We start from the raw sequence: 22,053 nt of genomic DNA on the forward strand, positions 1-22,053 counted from the left end.
CCTTGCGCTGTGCTGCGCGGATCTGCTGCGTCTAGCTCCTTACTACTCCTTCCCAGCAATTATCTGGGAATAGAGATAAAAGAGGAGTTAATAAGAACTTGCAGCTTCTACATCGTGTTCACGGATGTCAAGAAGGCAATTAATGATGATTAACAGCCACCTCTAGCAGAGGACCTTGCACACATGATGCTTTCAGGGAGTCGGTGGAGTACCTGCATCAAGCACTCCTGATGCTGCCACAAGATCCAGTCATTTCTTGTATGAAATCCAGGATTAATTATGAATTGTACACAAGGCCCTGAACCTTTTTGATGATGTTTCTTTTTTCCCCCCCATAACCTGAGCTGAAGCCATGGCCTAAAGATGGCACTTGAATACTTTGATCAGAGCCCACTTATGGATGTCCTAAATGAGTGCCTAGTGGAGTGGGCCAAGGTCTAGGTGGTAACTGATGGGAGAATGCAGAGACCTGTGTCCTGTGGAACATCCATCAGCTTTGTGATATGATACTGCTGCAAATTAAAACTGTTCAATCAATGAACACAAGGAATGGCTCTAAGGGGAGGGAGGGTGCTAACTATTAAACTATTTTTATCTGTTTAGTTAGCTGCAGGCCTGTAAATTGCATTTATATTTTCCCTTTTTTCTCCCCTCCACGTCTTTTGAAGCAGTTTAATGCTAACAGCAGAGAAAGAAATTGCTGGAAAGCAAAACCTGCAAGCAGCAGAGTTAAATGAACCGTTTTAACTAACAGCGGTATCCGCTCTCCAGGATCAGCTGCTCCAGACTTCAGGGTGGAAGAGCTTCACCGGTCCAACGTGCACCGGTATCTAAAGGACAAGGTTAATGGTTCTTCTCACATGTGGTTATTCAGTTTGCCTCTGCTTGTTTTCTCTTCCCTATTAGGCTGATGATAAAGACACTGGGAATTACAGTGCCATGCAATACAGACTCATCATTCCTCCAATCAAGGATGGTAAAGAAGGTTTTGTGATAGAAGCTTATACAGGGCTAATAAAAACTGCTATGCTGTTCAAAAATATGAGAAGATCCTATTTCAAGTTTCAGGTCATTGCAACCGACAATTATGGGAAAGGACTGAGCAGCAAAGCGGATGTGCTTGTAAGTATGACCTGGAACGTTATGCTTTTGGAGTAATTTGGACATTGAATAAAGTTTCCTTCCAAGGAAGGATGTAGCATGGTCATCGACCATGAGCGTTTGGTCTTGCTGAAGACTTGAAAAATAATGTTCATTTTCTGGGGGGCAAATTTGACCTGATCTGAGGTGCCACTCTAGATGTGATGTTCAGTATTTTCTTCACTCAGTGAGGTGTCGCTAATGGTTCAATTTAGGTTTGAATTTTAGCAAAAAGATGTGCTCTTTTTGTGCGACAAGAGTACGAAGCAGGTCACGTCTCCAACCAATTTCAGCTCAGCTCTATTTTTTGAGCTCCTATATAAAAACTGTGAAGTGGGGTTAGCATTGGCAGGAAGCATCAAGCTAATAACTGGGGCTGAAAGCTGACTAACTTGGGCTCTACTCCTTGTCCGTCTGGCTACAGACTTCTTGACCTGGTCTGCGTGGCTTGCAGGGCAGGAGTGGCAGTAGCATGGTTGTCTGCACATGTCCCCACGGATGTGCTCCGTTTCTGCAGTTTTTAGGGGTGGATGAACAGCTGAGCAGCTGGGAGATCAGAATTCAGGCTTAGGGAAAGCCAGTGCCACAGTGATTTGGGTCTGGAGGGGGAGAAACGAGGAGAAAACTTGTGATTGAGACGGTGATTCACGTTCTCAGAGAAGCCGGTTCCCAAAGATGGCACCAACTTGAGCTCCGTTTTTGTGCTGAGTACAGGACATTGACTTAAATCCTTTCAAGCCCATATAGCTTGATGGATTGAATTAATATTAGCATAATGTTATGGGGATGGAGTGCGTTATCATGTTCATGCGAATGCTCAATGACAACCATAATAGTTGCTATGTGGAGTTATGCAGGAAGTCAGCGTTATCTAGGATGTCCACATACTTGACCTCCCTGAGCAATAGGGTGTTCTCCGGACATTTATGCTGTAGTATGATATTAAAACGTAGCCAGAAGTTGTCAGCATGAAAATTAGAATGTGCAAGATGTCTAATTAATTTACAGAGGCATATGGAGGTTGTCTTAATGAGTCATATGTGCTGCCATATGACAGTTTATTGAGCAAGGCCTGACAGCTCAAAAGTAGCTGTAGATGTGATGACACCATCCCAGTGCGAAAGCTTGGGTTAGCATTGAGTGTGATCCACACGTGGAAGATCACCCCTTCCCCAAAAAACAGGTTAGCACTGATTTTAATAGCGGAAAAGGGGAAGAAAACATTGCAAATGTGCATGAGCAAGTTGATGTTCCTATGGAAACCCCTCATGTTCTCTTCATTTTGCTCCCTTATGCGGTACTCAGTGAGTAAGAGCACAGCGAATTGCTTGAGTTGTTTAATGCAGTTAATTCTATTAAGCTGGTCATTGCTCTCAGGATCCTCGTAATGAGCATGGTCTAAAATTCGTTTCCAGTTCTTGCCATTCTGCTGCTCTTGCCCACGTGTGCAGATCAGCTCATCTGGTGACCTTTCAAGAACATTTATGTATTTTGGGTTGAATTAAGCTTCAAAAACTTCAGAAACGCTGTTTGATGTGCACTAATGTAACAGCCCATTTGATCAAGTGCTTATGGGACTGCAACTTCTCCTCTGAAAATCAAGGAGTATTTTTTGGTCTTTGATTTTTATCGTGTGTGTTTCTTTGTTTGAATCCAGTACTAAGAGATTTTTTTGTGTGCGTGTGTTTTAATGGGCTTACCATTGCCCTATTTTTCCAAATTTGGGTGCTTCTCCATAGAGAGGTGCTCCGGGCTAATGGTTGATCCAATGCCTATATGAATGTGACCGAGAAAAGTTTTATTTTCTCCATCGATCTGGAGAGCTAACGGGTGCTTTTCCAACTGAAGAGGAGGCTAGGAACTCGCAAAGAGAAAATGAAGGAATAAAAAATAAGTAAATAAAACAAAAAAGAATTTAAAAAAAATTTCATTGCCATGAAAACATTCATGGCAAGAACAATTTCAAACAGTATTTTCTTGGGATGAGGCTAAAAACAGGAGACTAAAGAGGTGAAGCTGACTTTGCCAACTCTTGTTTAATTTGATGTAGTCTCCAGTGCATGTGGCCACTGGAAATGGGAGAAATTACTTGGCTTTTTGCTGCGGAAAAGGCTAAACCGAGACACTTGCTCAGAGGTTGAGCCCTTCTGTCCCAGAGTCTCTGTCTGGATTTCACCTGGTGCTACTAATTTTTGAACCCTGCAAGCATTGGGAGCATTAAAGGAGCACTTTTACAGCCGGTATTTTAAAATAAAAGATCTCAAACCGTAAAACATGTGGTTTTATGCCCCATAGAGGGAGAAGCTCACATGCAGAATTACAGGCGCAAATGAAAACTTGTACTGATGAGTTCATTGGAAATTGCTAAATGATATATATTTTTTTAATTTGCCAACAAAGTATCATTATGTTAATCTAGTATTTGCATTAGCACAAATGGCGTGTTTCCAAGGCTGGGGGTTGTTTTTTTTGGTCTTTTTTTTTGTCTGCAAAAATAAACTGCTCATGAGCAATGAACTGATGCTAACTAACTACTGGTAAAAACGTAGTTTGGACACTGCCCTGCAATTACAGGTCTGGTTAAATCCACTCCTCCACTGGGTCGGTCCGGGGCAGGGGGATGCTCTGCCCAGAAGCGCCCGTTGAATTTTGCTCTTCTCTCTCCAGGTCTCAGTGGTCAACCAGTTGGACATGCAAGTCATCGTCTCTAATGTGCCCCCCACCCTCGTGGAGCAAAACAAAGATCAGCTGATAGGGTAATACATTTATTTGCTCTACCACTTGTGGAAACTCACCACTCTTGCGTTTGGATTCAGCAAGGACAGGCTGCAATTGAGGGTTTGGGTTTTTTTTTTTTTTTTTTTTTTTTTCTTTTGCAAGAATGGGCAAGAAAGTATATGATGGAGGACAAAGCTGGACTTTTTGCAATTAAAGTGAGATATTTATCTTATTGGAAGCCAGCTAAAACGCTTTTATTTACATATTTTGATGTTATCATATGCCCTACCACCAGTTTCTGCCGAGATCCTTTTCCTTGCATTTAAAAGACTGTTCCCATAGTTGTCCTAGAAGGTGGCCACAACTTCGAAGAAATGTCAAAGTCTGATGTTGCACCTGGGCTTGCTCAGGAGCCCAGGATCTCTATTTGGTTAATGGCCCAAATAAAGGCAAGAGCCTGTAGAAGAAAAGCTTACATTTTCAAATAACTAGAATTTAATTATTTTCAAATAACTAGAATTTAATAACTAGAATTTTAATTCTAGCTTTAGGAAGCTAGAATTTTCAGTGGAGGAGTCCCAAGTTGCACAGGGTACCAAGTCTTCAAAGCTTGAGGTGTCCATAGTTATTTCCATGTCCTGAAAGAAGAAACAGCTTATTTTGTCTTAAATTATTTTTACCCGTTGCAGAAGCTTCTGCAATGCGTCAGGGGGACTCCCAGAACGCATCACCCATGGGCGTCCGCTCTGGTTCCCTTCCAAGTGCTTCCAAGGATGAAAAATAAATTCCTTCCTGCGTCGGCAGGGCGTTTTTACGGCCACATTACGCCCTCGGCGGTGGTTAGAATCCTCCCACCCTTCATTTCCCTTGGCATCACTGCTTGGGATTTGGAAAGCGGCAGCATGGGGATGCCCTAGAAGGAAGCTCTGTTCGTTATGTCACGTGTGCAGCCTTTAGAGAGTTCAAGCAGGGGGTGTTGGATGTGCACGGGTGCCCCAGCCTGTCGGAGCGCCTCACCCGCTAAGACACCAGGTCAACCTCCCGCTACCCTGCACTGGGGACCTGGGAGTTGCACTGATTGCATTAACAAGCAACAAGCACATTTTCAGCCGTTTTAACAGTAGTTGCCTGCTACTTTTCGGTGCGTTTTTTTTAAATACATCTCATTTCCAGCCTGCTATAAGTTTCTTCATTCTATGTATACAATTTATATGTGTCACATGAAATATTAAGGCTGTTCCACCCAACTTTGTTACATTCCTTGCAAAGCCAAAGGCTTGCCGTGCTTGTCGTAGTCACAAACTAGTCTGTTGTTCATTCTTACTTTTTAATGCCATTTCAGCCAAAAATATGGTCCACAGCAGTGACTTCCAGCAGCTGCCATGCCCTGGATCTCTGGGAAAGCACTGCTTGCCTTTGGAAATGACACCTCGGTGGGGTTGAAACTCTTCAAATGTCAGCGCAGCTTTTCCATATCCGTTCTTGCCTACATTTCTGCATTTGGCCACCTGTCCATGGCTGCTCTCACCCCAGCTGCAATATTGCTGTGAAGAGCATTTCTCCCTGTTGCTCGCAGGTTTTTAAGCTCACAGGGTCGAGCTGCAAGACCTCTGCTGCCTGTAAACTCCTGTTCACATATCCATCTTCTGCTTGTATAACTTGTGCAATTTATTGTATTTGTTTTTCCCTGGAGGAGTCCTGGCAGCTCGGTATTCCAACTTGCTTAGGGCTGTAAAACTTGCCCATGCCTTTTGGAGTAGCAGGTGTTCTGGCACCTGCTAGGTTGTGCTTTGTTAGAAGTCCCAATGAAATATCCAATGGAATAGGGCTGAAGTTGTAGGTTTGGTGTGGAAGAATTTATTAGGTGCACCCTGAGCAAAGCTGGACCCGAAGCATTCTGAAGTCGTATAACTTATGTAAGAGGATGACAGCTTTTAATCCTAAAATATAGTTGATATTTCCCATGAGCCATTTAAAACTCAACTGATGTCATAAATACAAAGAGTTAGACGCGAGGACACCATTTCTGATGACCTCCCTAATACTGCCGAGCTTTTCCCAAGAGCTGAGCACTTAGGAAGTTATATTAGACTGGAGATTTCATCAAAAGGGCTCTGAAGGTCACCTTCTAAACCAGGTTTTGTCTATTAGCATCTAATGTCAACCCTTGTCAGTCTTGATTAGGAGAAATAAATCACCGTAGCTTTCTGGCTCCATCTCCTTCCTAGGATTTTGGAACGCTACGTCCAAGACCAAATTCCTGGTGCAACAGTTGTGGTGGAATCGATTGGAGCGCGGAGGTTTGGGGATGGATACTCGGAGGAGGATTATACCAAGTCTGACCTGATGGTCTATGCGATTGACCCTCAAACAAACAGAGCTATAATGAGGAACGAACTTTTTAAGTAAGTATCTATCTGTCACTCTTGGATCAGCTCATGGTGAAGACTTAGCTGCAAAGCCACGCTTGTGGTGCCAAGCAGGATGCTTTTGCAGGCATAGGCATGTACTGTTCACATCTCTAAAACTGGTTCATCTTCACTGTCCCACCTCACCACTCCACTGTTAAAGTGGAAAATGTGAGATTTGGAGGCAAGCCCTGCACTGCAAAGGCAGACTCCTAATTCTGCAGCTGGGTTTAGGTGCTGGAGTGGGGTGGCCGTTGACTTTGGCACTCCAGGCATAGACCTTCAGGCTTTCTGGGATTTCTGTGGGACACAAGTGTTTTTTCCTGTTCTTGTGAAAACCAAAAGGAAGGAAAAGAGGGAAGGCCAAGCAGAGCTTAGCTCTCATCCTGAAGCACAGGCATGTGGCATGACCAGGGTGCACGTCCACATTAGTAGTGCTCACAGGTCTCATAGGCCAGACGTAACCTCAGTGGGCTACAGACACAAATATGCATAGGGCCATCCCACCAGCTGTTAGAGATGAGGAACAGCAGTAGATAGACCACTTATAGTCACAATGTGGCACTGTTCATTCTTCTTCCAAATTAGCAGTTTAGTCATCGCATGTGGAGAGCAGGTTGTGAGACCAAATTAGGATCTCAACCCATTCAGCTGTCAGCGCAGCACCACGGTTGTGGAATTGTGTTGTCAGAAATGGTATTTCTGGTTTTCAGCGTTGTGCGTATCTGTATCAAAACAGGAAAAATGCTCGTCAAACCCTTCTGTTGGGTTTCATGCGTGTGGCTCACCCGCGTGGTTGCTTTTTGTCTCAGTGAAAGCTGGGCCGGCCTGTTCAGCGATGGCAAGAAGCAGCACTCAGCGAACGGCTGTGAGCCCTCCTGGTGGACTGTGATAGAAAAACGGCTTGTTCTCCAGAGCCCTTAATTGACTACGGTCGAGTTATAGCAGAGTCGAGCTCTGCATATATTGAATTTTTAGGCTGGAAAAGATCACCATGATCAGCCTGCCCTGGTCTAAAAAAGACCATGGGAATTCCCAGAATTAATTTGGCATCTGAATGAGCTTTCTATCTGGATAGAAAATGCAGGCCAAGACAGGGAAGCCGTAAATATCACTAAATAGTTCAGCTTTGCTTTCCTGGGTTTTTTTTAATGTACCGTGAGCTTGTCCTGACGCGTTCAAGGTCAGAAGGATGTTGCCAGGCTGAAGCTCTGCACAGCTGAAGCGAGGCCACGAGGCTGGCTGAAAATCCTGACTACATCTTTTTGCTCCTCATTTTGGAAATCTCACTTATCTGTTCCCATTAGGTTATGAAAATGAACCAGTATATGTCTTTTTAAGGATGCTTGTAAAACGCGCGCACACACACACACACACACAAAAAAAAGTATAAAAAGTTGTTAAAGTGGTTCTGTTTTTTTTCTTTTTTTCTTTTTTCTCTTCTTTCTCAAATGTGAAGGGAAGGTTATTCATTTTCCATGTGTAGGGTAACATTAGCTTGGAAGCAATTCGGATGCTTCATGTGCTTTCATGCTCAGCTTGCTTTTTTTTTTTTTTTTTCTTCCTCCCCTCTCCTTTGCTGCTTCAAAATGCTGGGGAATGTTCCCCGGGCTTGAGGGTAGAGGTGAGCAAGTGTCAGATTAAAACAGGAGAAACACGGAGAGAGTTTTGTAGCTCAAAATCTGAAGTTTTAGGCTTGCGAGCGGGTGACCCTCGAGAGGTTTAGCTCAGCTCAGATACTTACCCAAAACTTTAAGGAAAAAGAAAGAAATTTCTTCTGTGACCCTTTGTTTTTTTTTCCTGGAGTTTTGATCCTTGGAGGACTGGTCACAAGAGACAACAGTAATGGTTGTCCTCATGCTTGGAAGAGGTTGCCACCATCCTGCCAGCTCTAGGTCTTCTCCCTTCCTAGAAGGAAACGTCACAAAACCCAAATGATATTTGGTCTCTTACAATAGCTAATGTTTGAAGTTCCCGTGCTCACCTCTGGATAACCATGGACAGAAACTGAATACCATTCTGGTGGACCTAGAACGTCAGGTTTTGTCCTTATTTATTTTTATTTCAAGGAAATGCAGAGAAATGCAGTCAGAGATTCGTGCTTTTCCTTAGGACAATTCACGTGACATCCTTGTTAATCAGGGATATGTCTGGTTACACCAACAAATGTGTCTGAATAGCAGCTGTGCTTACTTAATTCTTCCTTCTACCCCAAACTCTTAAAAAAATAAGAAATTAGGGCCATTTAGATAATTATATTGACTAAGAAGATCAGCTTTTTAAATTTATGTTTTGTTTGAAAGAGGGTTTGGTTTGTTAAAGGATAAATAGGTGCATCCAGAAAATTTCTCTTGCATATATTCAGTGGAAAGCATTGCCTAGTTAAAAAAAGAAAACGCTTCTGCAATCTTTGGCCCAATGTGTCGTGCTTCATCATGGAGAAAATGTTCATGCTTAAGTTATGAACCTGTTAAAAAAGGGTTTCTCAAGAAAATGCCAGCAGAATTTTAACAGAGAACTTGTTAAAATCTGGCAGAGATGTAATGCTGTCCTGGCCCTCTAACGCCAACTCAGAGGACATCCAACATGCACCAGTGACATCTAGTGAGCGCCAACAGGAATAGAGCTTCGCTTTGCCTCATGTTTTGCCAGCCCTCTGTGCAGATCTTTACGTTGTGAAAAAGGGGTTTTGCTCATTTAACCCAGAAAATGTTTTTTTTGGAGGAATTTAGTTGTGAATGTTGATAGAACACAGGATTGCAGAAGAGGGAATATCCGTGAGGGTTCTGCTCTAGCAAAACCTCTGCACGTTGCAGGCAGTGACAGCAGCAGCTGGTTTTTGATTAGCTCGTGCCTCAGCTCCAGTTCTCCGTTGCCAGCGCGGCTCGCGGGCCGCCTGGATAGCAGCTCCACTTGTTGCCTTTTGCCACCGTGCAGGTTCCTGGACGGCAAACTGCTGGACATCAACAAGGAGTTCCAGCCATACCTGGGCCAAGGGGGGCGCATCCTGGAGATCCGCACGCCAGATGTGGTAGCCAACGTCAAGAAGCAGGCGCAAGCCGTGGGCTACACGGAAGGTGCTTTGCTTGCTCTGGCTGTCATAATCATCCTTTGCTGTATGCCAGCTATTTTAATAGTTATGGTCAGCTACAGACAGTAAGTACTCCTACCTCCTTATCGCGGTAGCGGCGTGGCTGTAGAGAGGTGCTGTTGGGACGGGCTCTTGTAGGGCCGCCCTCCGCGCGGGGGATGTTTTCGGTGTCCTTCTCGCTGTGGCAGGTGGTCAGCCTCGGTAGGGGCCTGCCAAAATGCCTCTTATGGCCTTTTCCAGCTTTAGCTGCAGCTCTGGGTTACGCGCTACAATATGCGGCGTTGCAAATGCAGGTGGAGATGGGGATAGGAATTGAAAAAACAAAAAAAGGTTGCCGGATCAAGTAGAGGAATCCAAAATTCCATGGCAAGCAAGAGAACTCAACTTGTTTTCTTGTCAACCATGAAATACTCGCAGTTTTACTTTTTTCCCTCCTTTTTGTACACTTCTTAATTCTAAGCATTCTGTAAAGAATTGATTTTTAGCCATTTTAGGTCTATCCAATCGAGGCCACACAGATCAAGCAGAACGAAGCCGCTTGGTATTTCCAGTCACCCTCCTTAGCCTCGAGAGTCCTAAGTAACAGTGCTAGTACACAAATCACTAATCACCACTGAGGCTCATGAATTAAAAGTCTCCAAGCCCCTCTTCGCCTCTTTTGGTGCTCCCTTAGGTCAAAAGACACCAATGATCCCTTTTCAGAGTTTTCAGGGATCTGCCTAGCCTTGCTCCATCAAAAATCACCTTTTTTTGTTGCCCAGAAGTATTGCTTGGGACTGGATTTATAGCAGCACACCGTGGAGACGTGCTTTTGTGAAAATGAAGGCAGCGGCAGAAAGGAGCTGAGGAAGCAAGAGGAATTTCAGTGCTGATCAACATCAAAAGCCATTGGGAGACAAATGGAAAATGGGCCCGCTTTTGCATTATGGTCTCATGCTCCTTTTCCCAAAGGAGCTTTGGTGTTTTCCCTGATACCAATCTTGACAAGTTAGAGTTGGCCCCTGTGCATAGAGGTTATAGCCGAACAAATGCAACCATCGCCCTTGCCGCACTTAAATTTGGTACTTAAGATTTCCTCACTCTTAAAACTTTTTATGTGCTGTGGGTAGCATTTGCTCAGCGCTTTCCAGATCCCCGATCAGGTTAAGATCCAGTGAATTAATTTTGGCTGCTGACTTTTTGTAAAAATGGTAGTTAAATTAACAGAGTTTTCTTTTCAATGTGAAATTAGCACTGTCAGGGTGCAGCTCGGAGTTTACAAGTTTACAGCTTGTAAACAAGTCGGAGGCGTTCATTAGTCTTCTCCACTAAGCAGCCCCTTTGCAATACATTATCCAGGCCATCACCAGAAGCCAAATGTAAATAATATATTATTTATTAATTGTTGAAAACGGGTGCCTTCTAAATGGGAGCCAGTAATAATTCACCTTTGCCGCGAAAGACATTTTCTGTGGTGTTCTCCAAGTGTGTTAAAAGAAGAAAATGGTTATAAAAATGCGTCCCTAATACTCGACATGTTAAATATTTCTAGGTGGAATCATGTTTTCCTGTTTTGTTCTGTCATGTTGGGGTGCGAGGGAGGGGATTTTCTGAAAGCCAAAAGCAGTTTTTCTTTGCTGCCTCCTACACTGACGTCGGCTGCAAATGTGGTTGCGGAGTCTCGCAAGCAGCACCCAAATGCCGTTCAGTCCTGGAAATTACAACTCTTTAAGCATGCCATTAATCCTGTGTTTTTATGTGTGCAATAATTAAGCAGCCTCTAGTTTATTCCTGCTGTTAGGTTCAGTTCTCAGGAGCATTGTTGTAACTGGGATGCATTTAACCTTCCTTTTTATCTCTTTTTTCCGTTTCGCATGACAAAACAGATTCAAAGAGTAAGTATCGTCTTCCAGCTTTGCTTCTTGCCTAAGACTACTTTTTAAGAGGAAAGACTGCTTGAAATGCCATAAGTAATTACTTCTTATACTCCAGCTTGTTCCTGTCATTTTGCACGTCTCAATTTTTAAGTCCCTTTTGCAGCTACTTTGTGTTTTCCTATTGTGGGCTAACCCACAAGAAGGATCTCGGGATACAGGACGTAGCTTGTGTCCTATAGAGCTAAAAAAGAAGTATTTTAGTGTGCATGGTCTTCCCCAAGCAACCAAGGGCACATCCGAGCATGAAGGTGGCTTTGGGGGCAGGATCAGGAATTGATGTTGGGCAGAGAGGAAAGCAGGTGGATAGCAGAACTCATGTGGAAATTGCACAAAAACCGGAAAACCAAATGGAAAATGAAATTTTGTGCCTGGGCTTAGTCTGCTTCTGGGCCGTTTCTAACCGTGTCCGCCTCCTTCCCGAAGGCGCCAGGCGGAATGCGCCAAGACCGCGCGTATCCAGATGGCCTTGCCGGCGGGCAAGCCGGTGAGCGCGGCCGCCAACAACCTCTACGAAGAGCTGGGCGACAGCACCATGTAAGTATGGCTCGTGCCGCGCCGCTGGCGGCGCCTTCCGGGCACCTCTCGCTCTGGCCCATCCCCATGGTGGGAGGTTTCACCAGTCGCTTGAGCCTCTTCGCTCCACCTTGAGCCCTGTCCCAGCAGAAGCCAAGGGGAGGGAGCAAGAAATCACCTCCTCCCACGGGCTCCTTTTGGTGCCCAGGGCAATCTTCAGCGGGTTTTAGCGTGACCGAAAAACATGCCATGAGCACGATGTGGTGGCTATGCTCTGGCTTGATGTCTTCTCCAGAGCAAGAGCTTCCACCAGGATGAGCTGCTCCCAGCTCCCATTTGCTAGAGTACAGAATGCTCTGTGGGATAAATTAGGATTTTCTTTTTGTTTTACATTTGAAACCGTTTGAATACTGAAATCAAACATGAAAGAACTATTAAACCAGAAAAAAGAAATAGCACCAGTAGGTCAATGAATACATCATTTACTTATTATAGGCTCGTAAAATATATTGCAGAGCTGCCTTTACGTCTTTATCTGTCTGGGAATCAGAAGCTTACAGACTCCAACAACAATTTAACTCTCAGTATGAGAATATTGCAGGAGAATAGTCAATTAATTTATACCATGCTGGGTGTTTTTTTTTTGCTTATAAGCGTGCCACGCTTGTTCGTCTTGTGTTTCGTTTCAAAACCAAGCAGCACTCGGGAGCGTAGTATTTAGAAGATGTTTGGAGGTAGAGGACAGGAGGGCTCTCTTGATGGCTTTGAGGATTGCCCGACTTGTGCTCAGTCATGCTTTATTTTGCTCAGGGAGCTGAAGTTTTGCAGGCTGGGCGTTAAGGGGCTCCCTTGGCCTGATATGAACGCAGACTCTGCGTTGCAGTGAGTCGCCTCGAGTTCCCCTACGCACGGGAGCTCCGGGGTCAGCACTGAAGCAGGAATAGATTCCAGGACCTTGTTTTCCTCCAGTGCCTTTGAGTGAGAAGGGAGGAAAAGGGCACATTTCCCAGGAATTGGTCTTGATGATCTTGAAAGTCTTTTCCAACCATAATGACTCTATGCATGTAGAACAGTATTTTGAATGTGAGCACTTCTGGTCAGGGACCGCGTGGGATCATGCATATAAAGCAAAATATGTGGCTGGGGAAAGTTGCCGTTTCTTTTGAAATAGTGTAAATTCCAACCAAAGTTGATGAATGGCTTCTAATTTTAGTAGAAGTTACATAAAGCGGGTTGCCAGTGGGAAGGGGATGTCCCATTGGACAAGCGGCTGCAGGTTCACCTCTAGTCTTATGCTAAACCCAGAACGAACCTCATGGGGCTGAGTTGGAATCTGCAAAGAAAACTTTGGTTGAATACAGCAAGCTACAGGTGTAAATGTACATATTTGCAGTGTTGGCTTTGAAGAACGAGCGCTTCGAGCTGTGACCGTTTCGACAGCAAACATAATTTTCACCCACCAAAACAGCTGCCACACCTGGAACACACTGTCTTCGATATCAGTGCTTTTGGCTGTTACCCATCCCCAGGCAAACATGTATCATTAAAAATCCTTTAAATGAATATCCTTTAGGGCTTTAATGAAAAACAGCAGGCTCCATTAAGAATATCTTTGAATTATCAAACTTCTGACAACTGTTTGGTTTGTAAGGCACTAGTGTCCTGATGGCACTGGTCTTTGGGAAGTTACTTCTTTAACACTGTGAATTTTAGTAGACTCTTACCTCCCTTGAGTTGTCTGAAGACAGTTTGCCTTCATTTGTGGTTCTGCCTTGGCTCTTGTTTTCTCTTTTTGGTGTTTACGGCAGGTGAAATGGAAAGTTTTGTTTTTAAATCTTCCTTGTCTCATCATTTTTGTTCCTCTCTGTCTTTGGATACATAGGCATCAGTAAGTAAGCTCATTTCATTGTCTCGATGTTCGTAGCTACTAGAAACACCAGCTGATTTTCCTTCCCTCCCTCCCTTTCCATCAAACCCGGCCATCCAAGCTCATCTTTTTTGTCTCCATCAATCCTGTAGAGGAAAGACATTTACTGTGGAGTCTCCATATCCGTACGCTTCTCTTCCCAGTGGCAGGATGGAGAGATGCCGGATGATCGCTGAACTTGAGTGGTATTATTTCTAAGGCCCCGAGGTCCTTGGAAAACACCCCAAGGGCACGTTGAGGTCTGCTTTCCGTTCTTGGAACTGAGAACTTGCAACTGTGTATGAGCAAAATTCTCCTTGTCTGATCTTTCTGATTCCTTTCCGGGCAGGTTCGTTTTCAGTTTGCACGTTTTCAGCTGCAGGTTATGGAGCAATTGTTTCTCCTTGGTTAAAACAGCTCTATGCAAACAAAACAAAAATACACATATATTTCGGGAGAACTTCATCCCTCGCATGAAGTGTGGAAATAACTAACTTTATTTTTCCAAGCCAAGCTTTTGAAATAATCCGTTCCGGTAGCACAAAGGTTATGTCATCTTGCATGAGCTTTCTACTGGAGGGTTTCCTTCAAGTTCAGCATCATTCATTTCTCTCACCCCTAGATCCAACCCCCTTTCCAGCCTGAGGAGGCTTGGCCAAGGGATGCTGCTCTGGGATAAAGAGTTCCTCTTGAGTATCTAGATATGTAAACAGCCTCTTCAGTCATGCTAGGAAGCATTTAACCTCCACAGGTTAAGTTTTCAATGATTTACATCTAGTTTAGTAAAACTTCTTGAGATACGACAGAAAAAAAACTAAGGAAAATCTGAATACTGGACTGACCTCATGCGGAGGCCTCGAGCTGCATCCTGCCACGCTCATGCTGTAAATGAAAACGTTGCTGGCTTTTCCCCTAATCCTTCTGTTAATAATGCCTAGCCCCTTTATTTTTTTCCAAATTTAAAAGAATAAGAGTGAATTTTGGTAATACAAAGACCTGGAGTTTTTGGCTCAAACAGCCGTGAAAAACATGGACTGCTCTAAGTTGGGAAAATAGATTTAGTGGCATTTGGATGTTGTTGGGATTTCTGTGTGTGTGTGCGTGTAGGTGTCACTACTACCATCCTGAGGTTTAACTACAATTGCTTAACTGCAGAAAATAGAGGCAAAGGTTTTAAGTACAGCGTTCAGTGTGCGGCACACAGGTAGTGAAAGTCTTTCTTCTTTAAAAAAAAAAAAAAAAGAGTTAGCCCCTGTATTGTGCAGCGCGTATGTGTAGTTGCAATAAATCTATGAAGGACAATGATGAAAATACGTTTTGATTCAGCCTCGTTGCAAATACAGAGAGTGTTTCTATCTTTGCAGGGAGAAGGGTCCTATTTTTCAGGTGTTTCCAGGCTTGGCCAGCATCTTAAACTTATCACAGGTATAGATGATAAGTTTATTTGCAACTCCAGTGAAGGTTACTTAGAATAAGGATTCCGGGCACATTGCTACCAGGCTATTTTGGGGGGGGTGTTGTCTTTAAAACAGTGCTTATTATCACTATTTTGTGGTATTAGAAGTATTATTTTGGCATGAATATCAATATCATATGTGAAAACCCAGTGCCTTGCTTGGCACTGAAGAATTTTGGCTGTGAAAACGGGTCTTAGGAGAACACCCAGGAATACTGGACTTCTCTCAGGGCCAGGATTTTCGGGCTTGACGTCTGCTCGGAGAGCGATTCTGATTTGGGGAGCGCCCCGAAGCCCTTAAAAGGCAGCGCAAGGCGCACTTAGAGGTTGTGTGGTTGTTGTGTGAGACCCAGGGAGCTCCTTGAGTTAAAAATCCTCATGTGCATGCTGCGTTGGCTGCCCAGCGCCGCTGCCATTGGGATGCTGGAGAAGTGATTATATTTGTCCACATTAGCTCAGAAGAACCCCCATAGCGCTAACTGTGTCACTGGAGAGGCAAGGTGCAGAAGTCGCTGCGACTTCTGAAATTTAAGGTTATTTTTCTAAATAGAAAGGGGCGATTTTTGACCTTTCTGAATAGCTGAAGCCTTGTTTTGACTCCTCCTCCTCCTCCTCCTCCTGTCCTTCTGCCCTACAGAAGATAGGAAAGTAAATGTCTTGCCCAGTAGTCCAGTAGCCATGGTCTTCCCGTTGGCTAGTCGTAGCTTGCTAGAAGTGATGCTGTGGCGCTGATCCATACCATGAGCTCTTTTTTTATTATTATTTTTATTTTTTTCTCATTAAAAAAAACAACCTCTATGTCCATGCATGCTTCCTTACACGTGATTATCTTCTTTTCTTTCAAGTCTTTTTCTTCTCTACCATTTCCAACAAAGCAGGGGAAAAAAGTCAGTCTTAGAAGAAGGAGACCGGCAGCGGGTTATAAGCAGCTTTGCCTCCCGCGCTATCGAGGCACACAAGCAGTCCAACCTCAATGGCTCGCTCAGCACCAACCTGCCCAAGTCGGCGAGCAACGTGACGTTCTTGTCGGACGAGAACCCGCTGACCACGCGGAACCCGCTGTACGTGGAAGGCACCGCGCCGAGTCCCACCGGGCCGCCGCGCAGGAGGAGCGACGCGCTGGACACGCTCTCGCCACGGAGGCTGCTCTTGAGGGACGTCTCCACGGGAGGCGGCCACCGCGCGTGGACGCTGCCGGCTCCTGTCAGCCAGAGTCGGGCGCCCACCGCTCTGAGCCGGCCGGTCATCATGGACCCCGTCCAGTGGCAGCAGGAGAGGCTCCAGGCTGAGAAGGAAGGAGCCGGGCGGCAGCCTGGCCTGGTTGACGTTGGCAATCCAGCTTTCCAGGAGGTCATCAGCCCTAGCTTGACGGTGAAGGAGAAGGCGAGGCAGTTTGAGCAGCAGGCCTTGCAGGAGATGAAGCAGCTGAAGTCACCCGATGTCAGAACTTGCCGCTCGCCCAGTCACAGCAACCGCAGTCCTGAAGGAGAGAGCAGGCGGGAGCAGGTGCCTCCGAGCGCGCTCGCCTCGCCTCGCCGCCGCTCCCCGCCGGCCTCCCGCGCGGCGGAGCCGGAGCCCTCCGCTGTTCCCTCAGTGATCATCACCCTCCACGAGCGTCCCGAGGACGCGGCGGCGCTGTCGCCGCCGCCGGCCCGCAAGCCCACTCCTCCTTCTTTCCGGAGCAAGAAGCCGCTTTGCCAAAGCTTCCTGGCGCCGCAGGCCCGAGGAGAAGCTGCCAGGAGCATCCCAGACCCACCTGCCACCCCTCCACCCCCACCGCCACTCCTGCCACCTCCACCTCCATCCCCTCCTCTGTTGCCACCATCGCCACCTCCTCCGTCTCCTCCCAAGGTTTCTCTCGCTTCTTTTTCTCCGTCCCCTATTAGCCCTCGGCACCTCTCGCTGGCCAAGCGCCCCCAGTCCCCCGCCAAGCCACCGGCCGTCCTGCCAGCGGCCCGCCCAGTGCCAGAGCCAGCCCCTCGCCGCGAGCTCAAGGGGATCCTTAAAAATCTCCAGAACTTAGCGGCCATCGAGAAGTCAGTGGCCAACATGTACAGCCAGCTCGACCAAAACCACGCGCTGCCCAAGCCCATCACTGGCAAGCTCAAGGCGCCGGCGCTGCCGGAGCCGCCCGCTGCCGCCGCCAGCACCGAGCACAACGGTGGCCTGAGCTGCGTCGTGGAGGAGCTGGAGAAGCGCTTCCCCTCCCAGTCAACCGCCCTGTGATGGGGACCTCTCGCTCGGATGCAGCCCGTGGCGTACCCAAAACACAGACTTTTTTTTTTTCCACTTCTTGGGGGTGGGGAAAAGCATCCGGTTTTGTCCCCCGCTCTCCCAGCCGAGCTGGAGCAGGCCCTAGTGGTTTGCCTCGAGCCACCTTCGCCACGGGCAGAGCTTCCTCCCTCGCTTCACCCATAAAAACGAGCCGAACCGGCGGCATCCCGCGCTCTGGTGTTGGATACCGGAGCAAGCCAAGCGCGCGAGCCGCAGCCATTGCTGTTTAGCTGACAGGAGGCGATGCCCGCGCGGTGCTGGCGCGCTTGCTCTCAGCGCGCGTTTCCATCTCTGTGTCCGATGATATTTTCTTTTCTCTTGATTTATCCAACCTGCTGTATTCCCTCTTCTTACCCTTGTTATGCCTTCCATTGCATTCTTTTTTTTATATGTCTATTGCAACTGCATGTTGAGAGTTTTTATTTTGTAAATAATTTAATGTTAAAAAAGCATGTATTTGTCCTTTTTATTTTGCATGTTGACTCTGTTGACTTGCCTTCCTAGCTGTCATGCCACTTCACCGTGAGTTTTCCAGCTCAACTGTTTTTCTTCCCTTGTGATGCAATCAAGTTACTCCCATGAGTGTCGCTAAGTGGAGGAGTTTGCCAAGGGCTTGGAAAAAAAAATCCATGCGACATGGATTTCCTTGCTGATTTTTCTCTTGCCGCTCTTGGAAAAGGCAGATATTAGAGTTAGGGATCCTTAACGGAGTTTCATCCCATCCATTGCGGAAAAAGCCACGGCAGGTAGCTCTGACCTCTTATCCAGTGAGGAAGTTAGAGAAATCTATCTTCATTTTCACTGGAATGAATGCAACCTTTCCTCTCCTGCTGGCTTGATTTTTTTTAATATCCTTTATTTTTAAAAAAATATTTTTTTAGACTGTAGCTTTTAGACTGGAGCTGTACCAATCAGCAGGTCTTCTAAGCTCAACCCAGGGAGCATTTGTAGGTGTTTTTTGGTGATATTTTTTCATACGCAAGCAGATACCAGGTAAGACACAGCAGGCGCCTGCTGGCATGGCCATAGTGGGGATAACGGCGGCTCCAGGCGGATCGCAGCTCCTCGCATCCAGGTGGCACGCGGCAGGTCACCCCGCTCGCCCTTGTGTTGAGCACCCCCGGCATTTCCTCACCCACCTCCATCCTCACGTGCATTCGGGCCTTGCGTTCCGGTTTGGCGTGGGCCATCGGACTTGGCCGCGACACCTTGTGGGCCGTTTTTATGCAGGAGCAATTCCCTTCCTTGGGCAAAGAGCTTTCCGATTCCCTCCTGGAGAAAAAAACAAAAAAACATTCTTTTGACCCTTGATTTGTATGTATGTATTTATTTTTATTTATTTATTTACTAAATAGTATAGTGGTGCTATTTTTAATGAAATTGCATTCCGAATTACACTGATATCTTACAAATTTTGACGCCCAGTGTAGTATCGGCTCAAAAGCACTAAAGACCAAAGCAGTCTCCGCAAAGTCCCAGATCATCTTCTGGTGATCAACCTTGGTTGCAGTCGATCGTTACTTTCTCTAATGTAGGCAGCCACCTTGATTTAATGCCACGGGCTGCATAGCAATAGAAAACACTGTGCTATTAAAGTGCTATTAAGCACAGTGCTATTAAAGAAGTAAAAAGTAACTTTTCCTGTGCTCTCAAGTCTTATTTTCTCAAGTGCAATTAAAGAGTTGCCCGTGTCTGTGTGATATTCGCTGAGCTCAGTGTGATTTTGAGCACTTACCCTTTCTCTTTTTAGGAAAAAATGTATATAAATTCTCAAGTTTATCCTTAATAACAATGCTAAGACCTAAATCCACCAGCTTGGCAGCACATTTTAATTTCTTGGCATAAAGTGGGTAAAGGCAGAAGTCAGTAGGTGTAAGTGTATTAGTCCTGTGTCCTAGCAGCTCCGAGAGAAGGAATTAAAATATTAATGCAAAGCTTGCAGGGAGATCCAAAGCCTGCGGCAAAATAATCAGGCATAAGCAAAAATAATGCAGCTCCCCCATCTTGTTGAGGGAAATGGTGAGGTAAGAAATGAGTGATTTTAGTAAACAGATTTTAGCAAAATAACTTCGTTAGAAGAAATTAGTAACATGTGCTCTGGGCTGATTTCTAGCAAGTCACTGTGTGTTTTCATGGTGTTTTTCCTGGAAAAGCCACGGGGTAGGATGGGAATCTGTGTTTCTGCCTGGGTAGCCGGAGGGGAATCTCAGACTGGGGATTCCTTCTCTCTGTGCAGCTCCGGGCAAGAAAATGTCCCCGGGTTTCCCTCTCTCCTCTCGTGCGCCGGCGCGTCTGTGCAGAGCAGATGTAAAGAAGGGCAGGCGGTTTCTTGCGAGTGTGAGCTCTAATTGCGGGGTCTTTTCACCTCTCTCCAGCCCAGGTGGCAATGTGCGTCTCTGTAAACTCAAACAGAAGTGTACTAATACTCTCTTTTTCTTTTTCCGATTTTTAGGCGAGGATATGCACAGCAAGAGGTAAGGCTGTTTCCCGACTACAGTTTAAAATATACATATATATATATATATATATAAAAATAATATATATATAAGCTACTGCAATACTATGGTTAAATTGAGAAACTTGTTGCTGCGGGGGATACTTTAGAGGCACAAAATATAAATGGGCTCATATCATAACTGGAAGGTTCTCCAAACCCTGTTTTTATTTTTATCCTCAAGCTTGGTGGTTAGAGATGAAAGCTGGGTCAGTGTCATTAATCTTTGGGATCTCACGTTTACCCCTACTCCACGTGAGACATAAATGTGGAAGTACTCGGTGGGCTTTGGCATCTTTGGGCCGTCACCGTATGAAGAGCTCTGACCCACCTGTGCTTTAAGGATTTCTTTCTGATGATAGTTCCAACACAAATGACTTGCTCTGTATTTGCTGCACCCTAATTAATCCCTTTGTCATTTTCTTCGGTAGCAACAGCAGTTGCTGAGACCTTCTCTTCTCAGACCAGAGGTACCATTATTCTTTATCTCTTAATTATTCTGTAACTTTTAAATGACCTTTACAGTATTTTGTAATCAAAAATAACTTTTCCCTGGTAGTTTTATTTCCGGGGAAAAAAAAAAAAAAAAAGGTAAGCCACATAATTGGTGCCCCATTCTCATAAATACTGAATGTGGCCACCTCTTGATGTTTTCTCCCTTGAGCATCTTGTAGTTGCTCCTATTCATTTCATCACATCGGCTGAAAAGTTTCCTGTCCCTGTATCCAGCTGCCATCCACTTTTTCAGGAGTTTTTTCAGACAATAATTGGCTGAAAGAATGATACTGGTCCTGGTCTCATTTCCAGGATGAGCAATAAAGCCAACAGCGCTTGAGTTGTTGTAGTACTGGGGGGAATACTCCAGGAAAGGAGGGTGCCACAGGCTTTTAAAGCTCCTGTTAACATCCCAATACCATTCTTAATGTTTATTGGCATTGCTTGGATGATAATCCTTTTATTTTCCTCTGCTTATTTGCTCTCCAGGATGCTGTCCTTGGTGTTTGTTATGTGAGTTACGTTGGGTGCAAGTGCTTGCGTTCATTTGGTGTCTCTCTCTTGGCAGGAGTTAAGTATGGAGTCTGGAATTGACCCAGGGCAGGAATACTATGGGCAAGATTACTACAGTTATGAGCATGGGTATAATTTCAATTTTTCCCTATATATTTCTGAAAATGCTGCTTGTCTAACTCCTTGTTTCTTTAGGAATCTGTTACACTGCAGAGACATTTATCATGTCATTTTTGTTTTCACTTTTTATTTGCTGACTTGGAAATCAGTTTCCATCACCTCCTCCCCTCCTGTGGCTCGGTGATCTCTATGGCATTCTTGCAGATCCCAGCCAGCCTTTGGCCTTTCAGATTTACCCCAAATCCCCTTGCTCCACCTCGTTCCGACAATGTGATAAATGCCGGCGCTTGGAGATTTTTGGAGATTCTGGTTTTCTTACGAGTTTGCAGAGATCCTCCAGCACCCTTCCCAGGAGATCTGGTCTTTGGCTTCCTAAATTAAAACAGAAGTGTATACACATGCACACATTATATATAAAATCAAAAAGTGGGGAGAGAATTCATGTACCTCACAGGAAATTCTGGCCCACTCACAACCCTCTATCTACGAGAGGACTAAATGCAGTGAATATGTATGTTGAATTGTGTCGCTGCTCGTGTAAAGCATGAAACCCTCAAAGGTAGAGCAAAAGAATGAAGCAGTTGCTGTCCCTTGGGGCTGTGCATTTATTGCTGTACGTGGGGACAAGCTGCATATGTTGGTCCCTCTTCCATCCAGGTATGAGCTGCCTCAGTACGGGAGTCGCCGCCGGTTGCTGTCTCCTTCGGGAATGTACGACGAATACGGGGAGGTGGTTGTGGAAAACGATGGCGGCTATTACTATAGTCCGCACGGATCGACAACAGAAGAAGTAAGTGCAGCTGGCCTCCTCATTTGGTCTTTGTAACAAGAGGAAGCATCATGAAACCTTGCCAAATGATTATTTTTATTGGTAATTGATTAGAAAATTGGGTTGTGTAGAGTTGTGTTGGTGGTGCTCATCATAGCCCACCATTCTGCTGACCAGTAAAGTGCTTGTCAGCACCTCTGTTCCCTTGACTAGAAATGAAGGAGGAATTGCAAAGTTTCT

The 22,053-nt window shown here is 45.4% G+C and overlaps 1 protein-coding gene across 3 annotated transcripts in view; it reads left to right on the forward strand.

Moving 5' to 3' along the window:
- The window catches only part of PCDH15 (protocadherin related 15), a 133,479-nt gene that overhangs the window by 106,728 nt on the left and 4,698 nt on the right, over positions 1 to 22,053 (forward strand). For 2 of the 3 annotated variants that reach the window (XM_088525418.1, XM_088525433.1), the window contains exons 26-34: positions 907 to 1,122; positions 3,808 to 3,896; positions 6,087 to 6,263; positions 9,204 to 9,422; positions 11,697 to 11,807; positions 19,875 to 19,896; positions 20,348 to 20,386; positions 20,980 to 21,053; positions 21,702 to 21,834. In XM_088525418.1, coding sequence (XP_088381544.1) covers positions 907 to 1,122; positions 3,808 to 3,896; positions 6,087 to 6,263; positions 9,204 to 9,422; positions 11,697 to 11,807; positions 19,875 to 19,896; positions 20,348 to 20,386; positions 20,980 to 21,053; positions 21,702 to 21,834 — 1,080 coding nt within the window. Of the gene's footprint in view, positions 1 to 906; positions 1,123 to 3,807; positions 3,897 to 6,086; positions 6,264 to 9,203; positions 9,423 to 11,696; positions 11,808 to 15,993; positions 17,375 to 19,874; positions 19,897 to 20,347; positions 20,387 to 20,979; positions 21,054 to 21,701; positions 21,835 to 22,053 lie in introns of those variants that run through there. The other variant, XM_088525423.1, reaches the window with a different exon arrangement.

Source organism: Tinamus guttatus, unplaced genomic scaffold (assembly GCF_059628265.1).
Source record: "Tinamus guttatus ecotype Peru unplaced genomic scaffold, ASM5962826v1 Tinamus_guttatus_pri_ptg000023l, whole genome shotgun sequence".
Lineage (NCBI taxonomy): Eukaryota > Metazoa > Chordata > Aves > Tinamiformes > Tinamidae > Tinamus > Tinamus guttatus.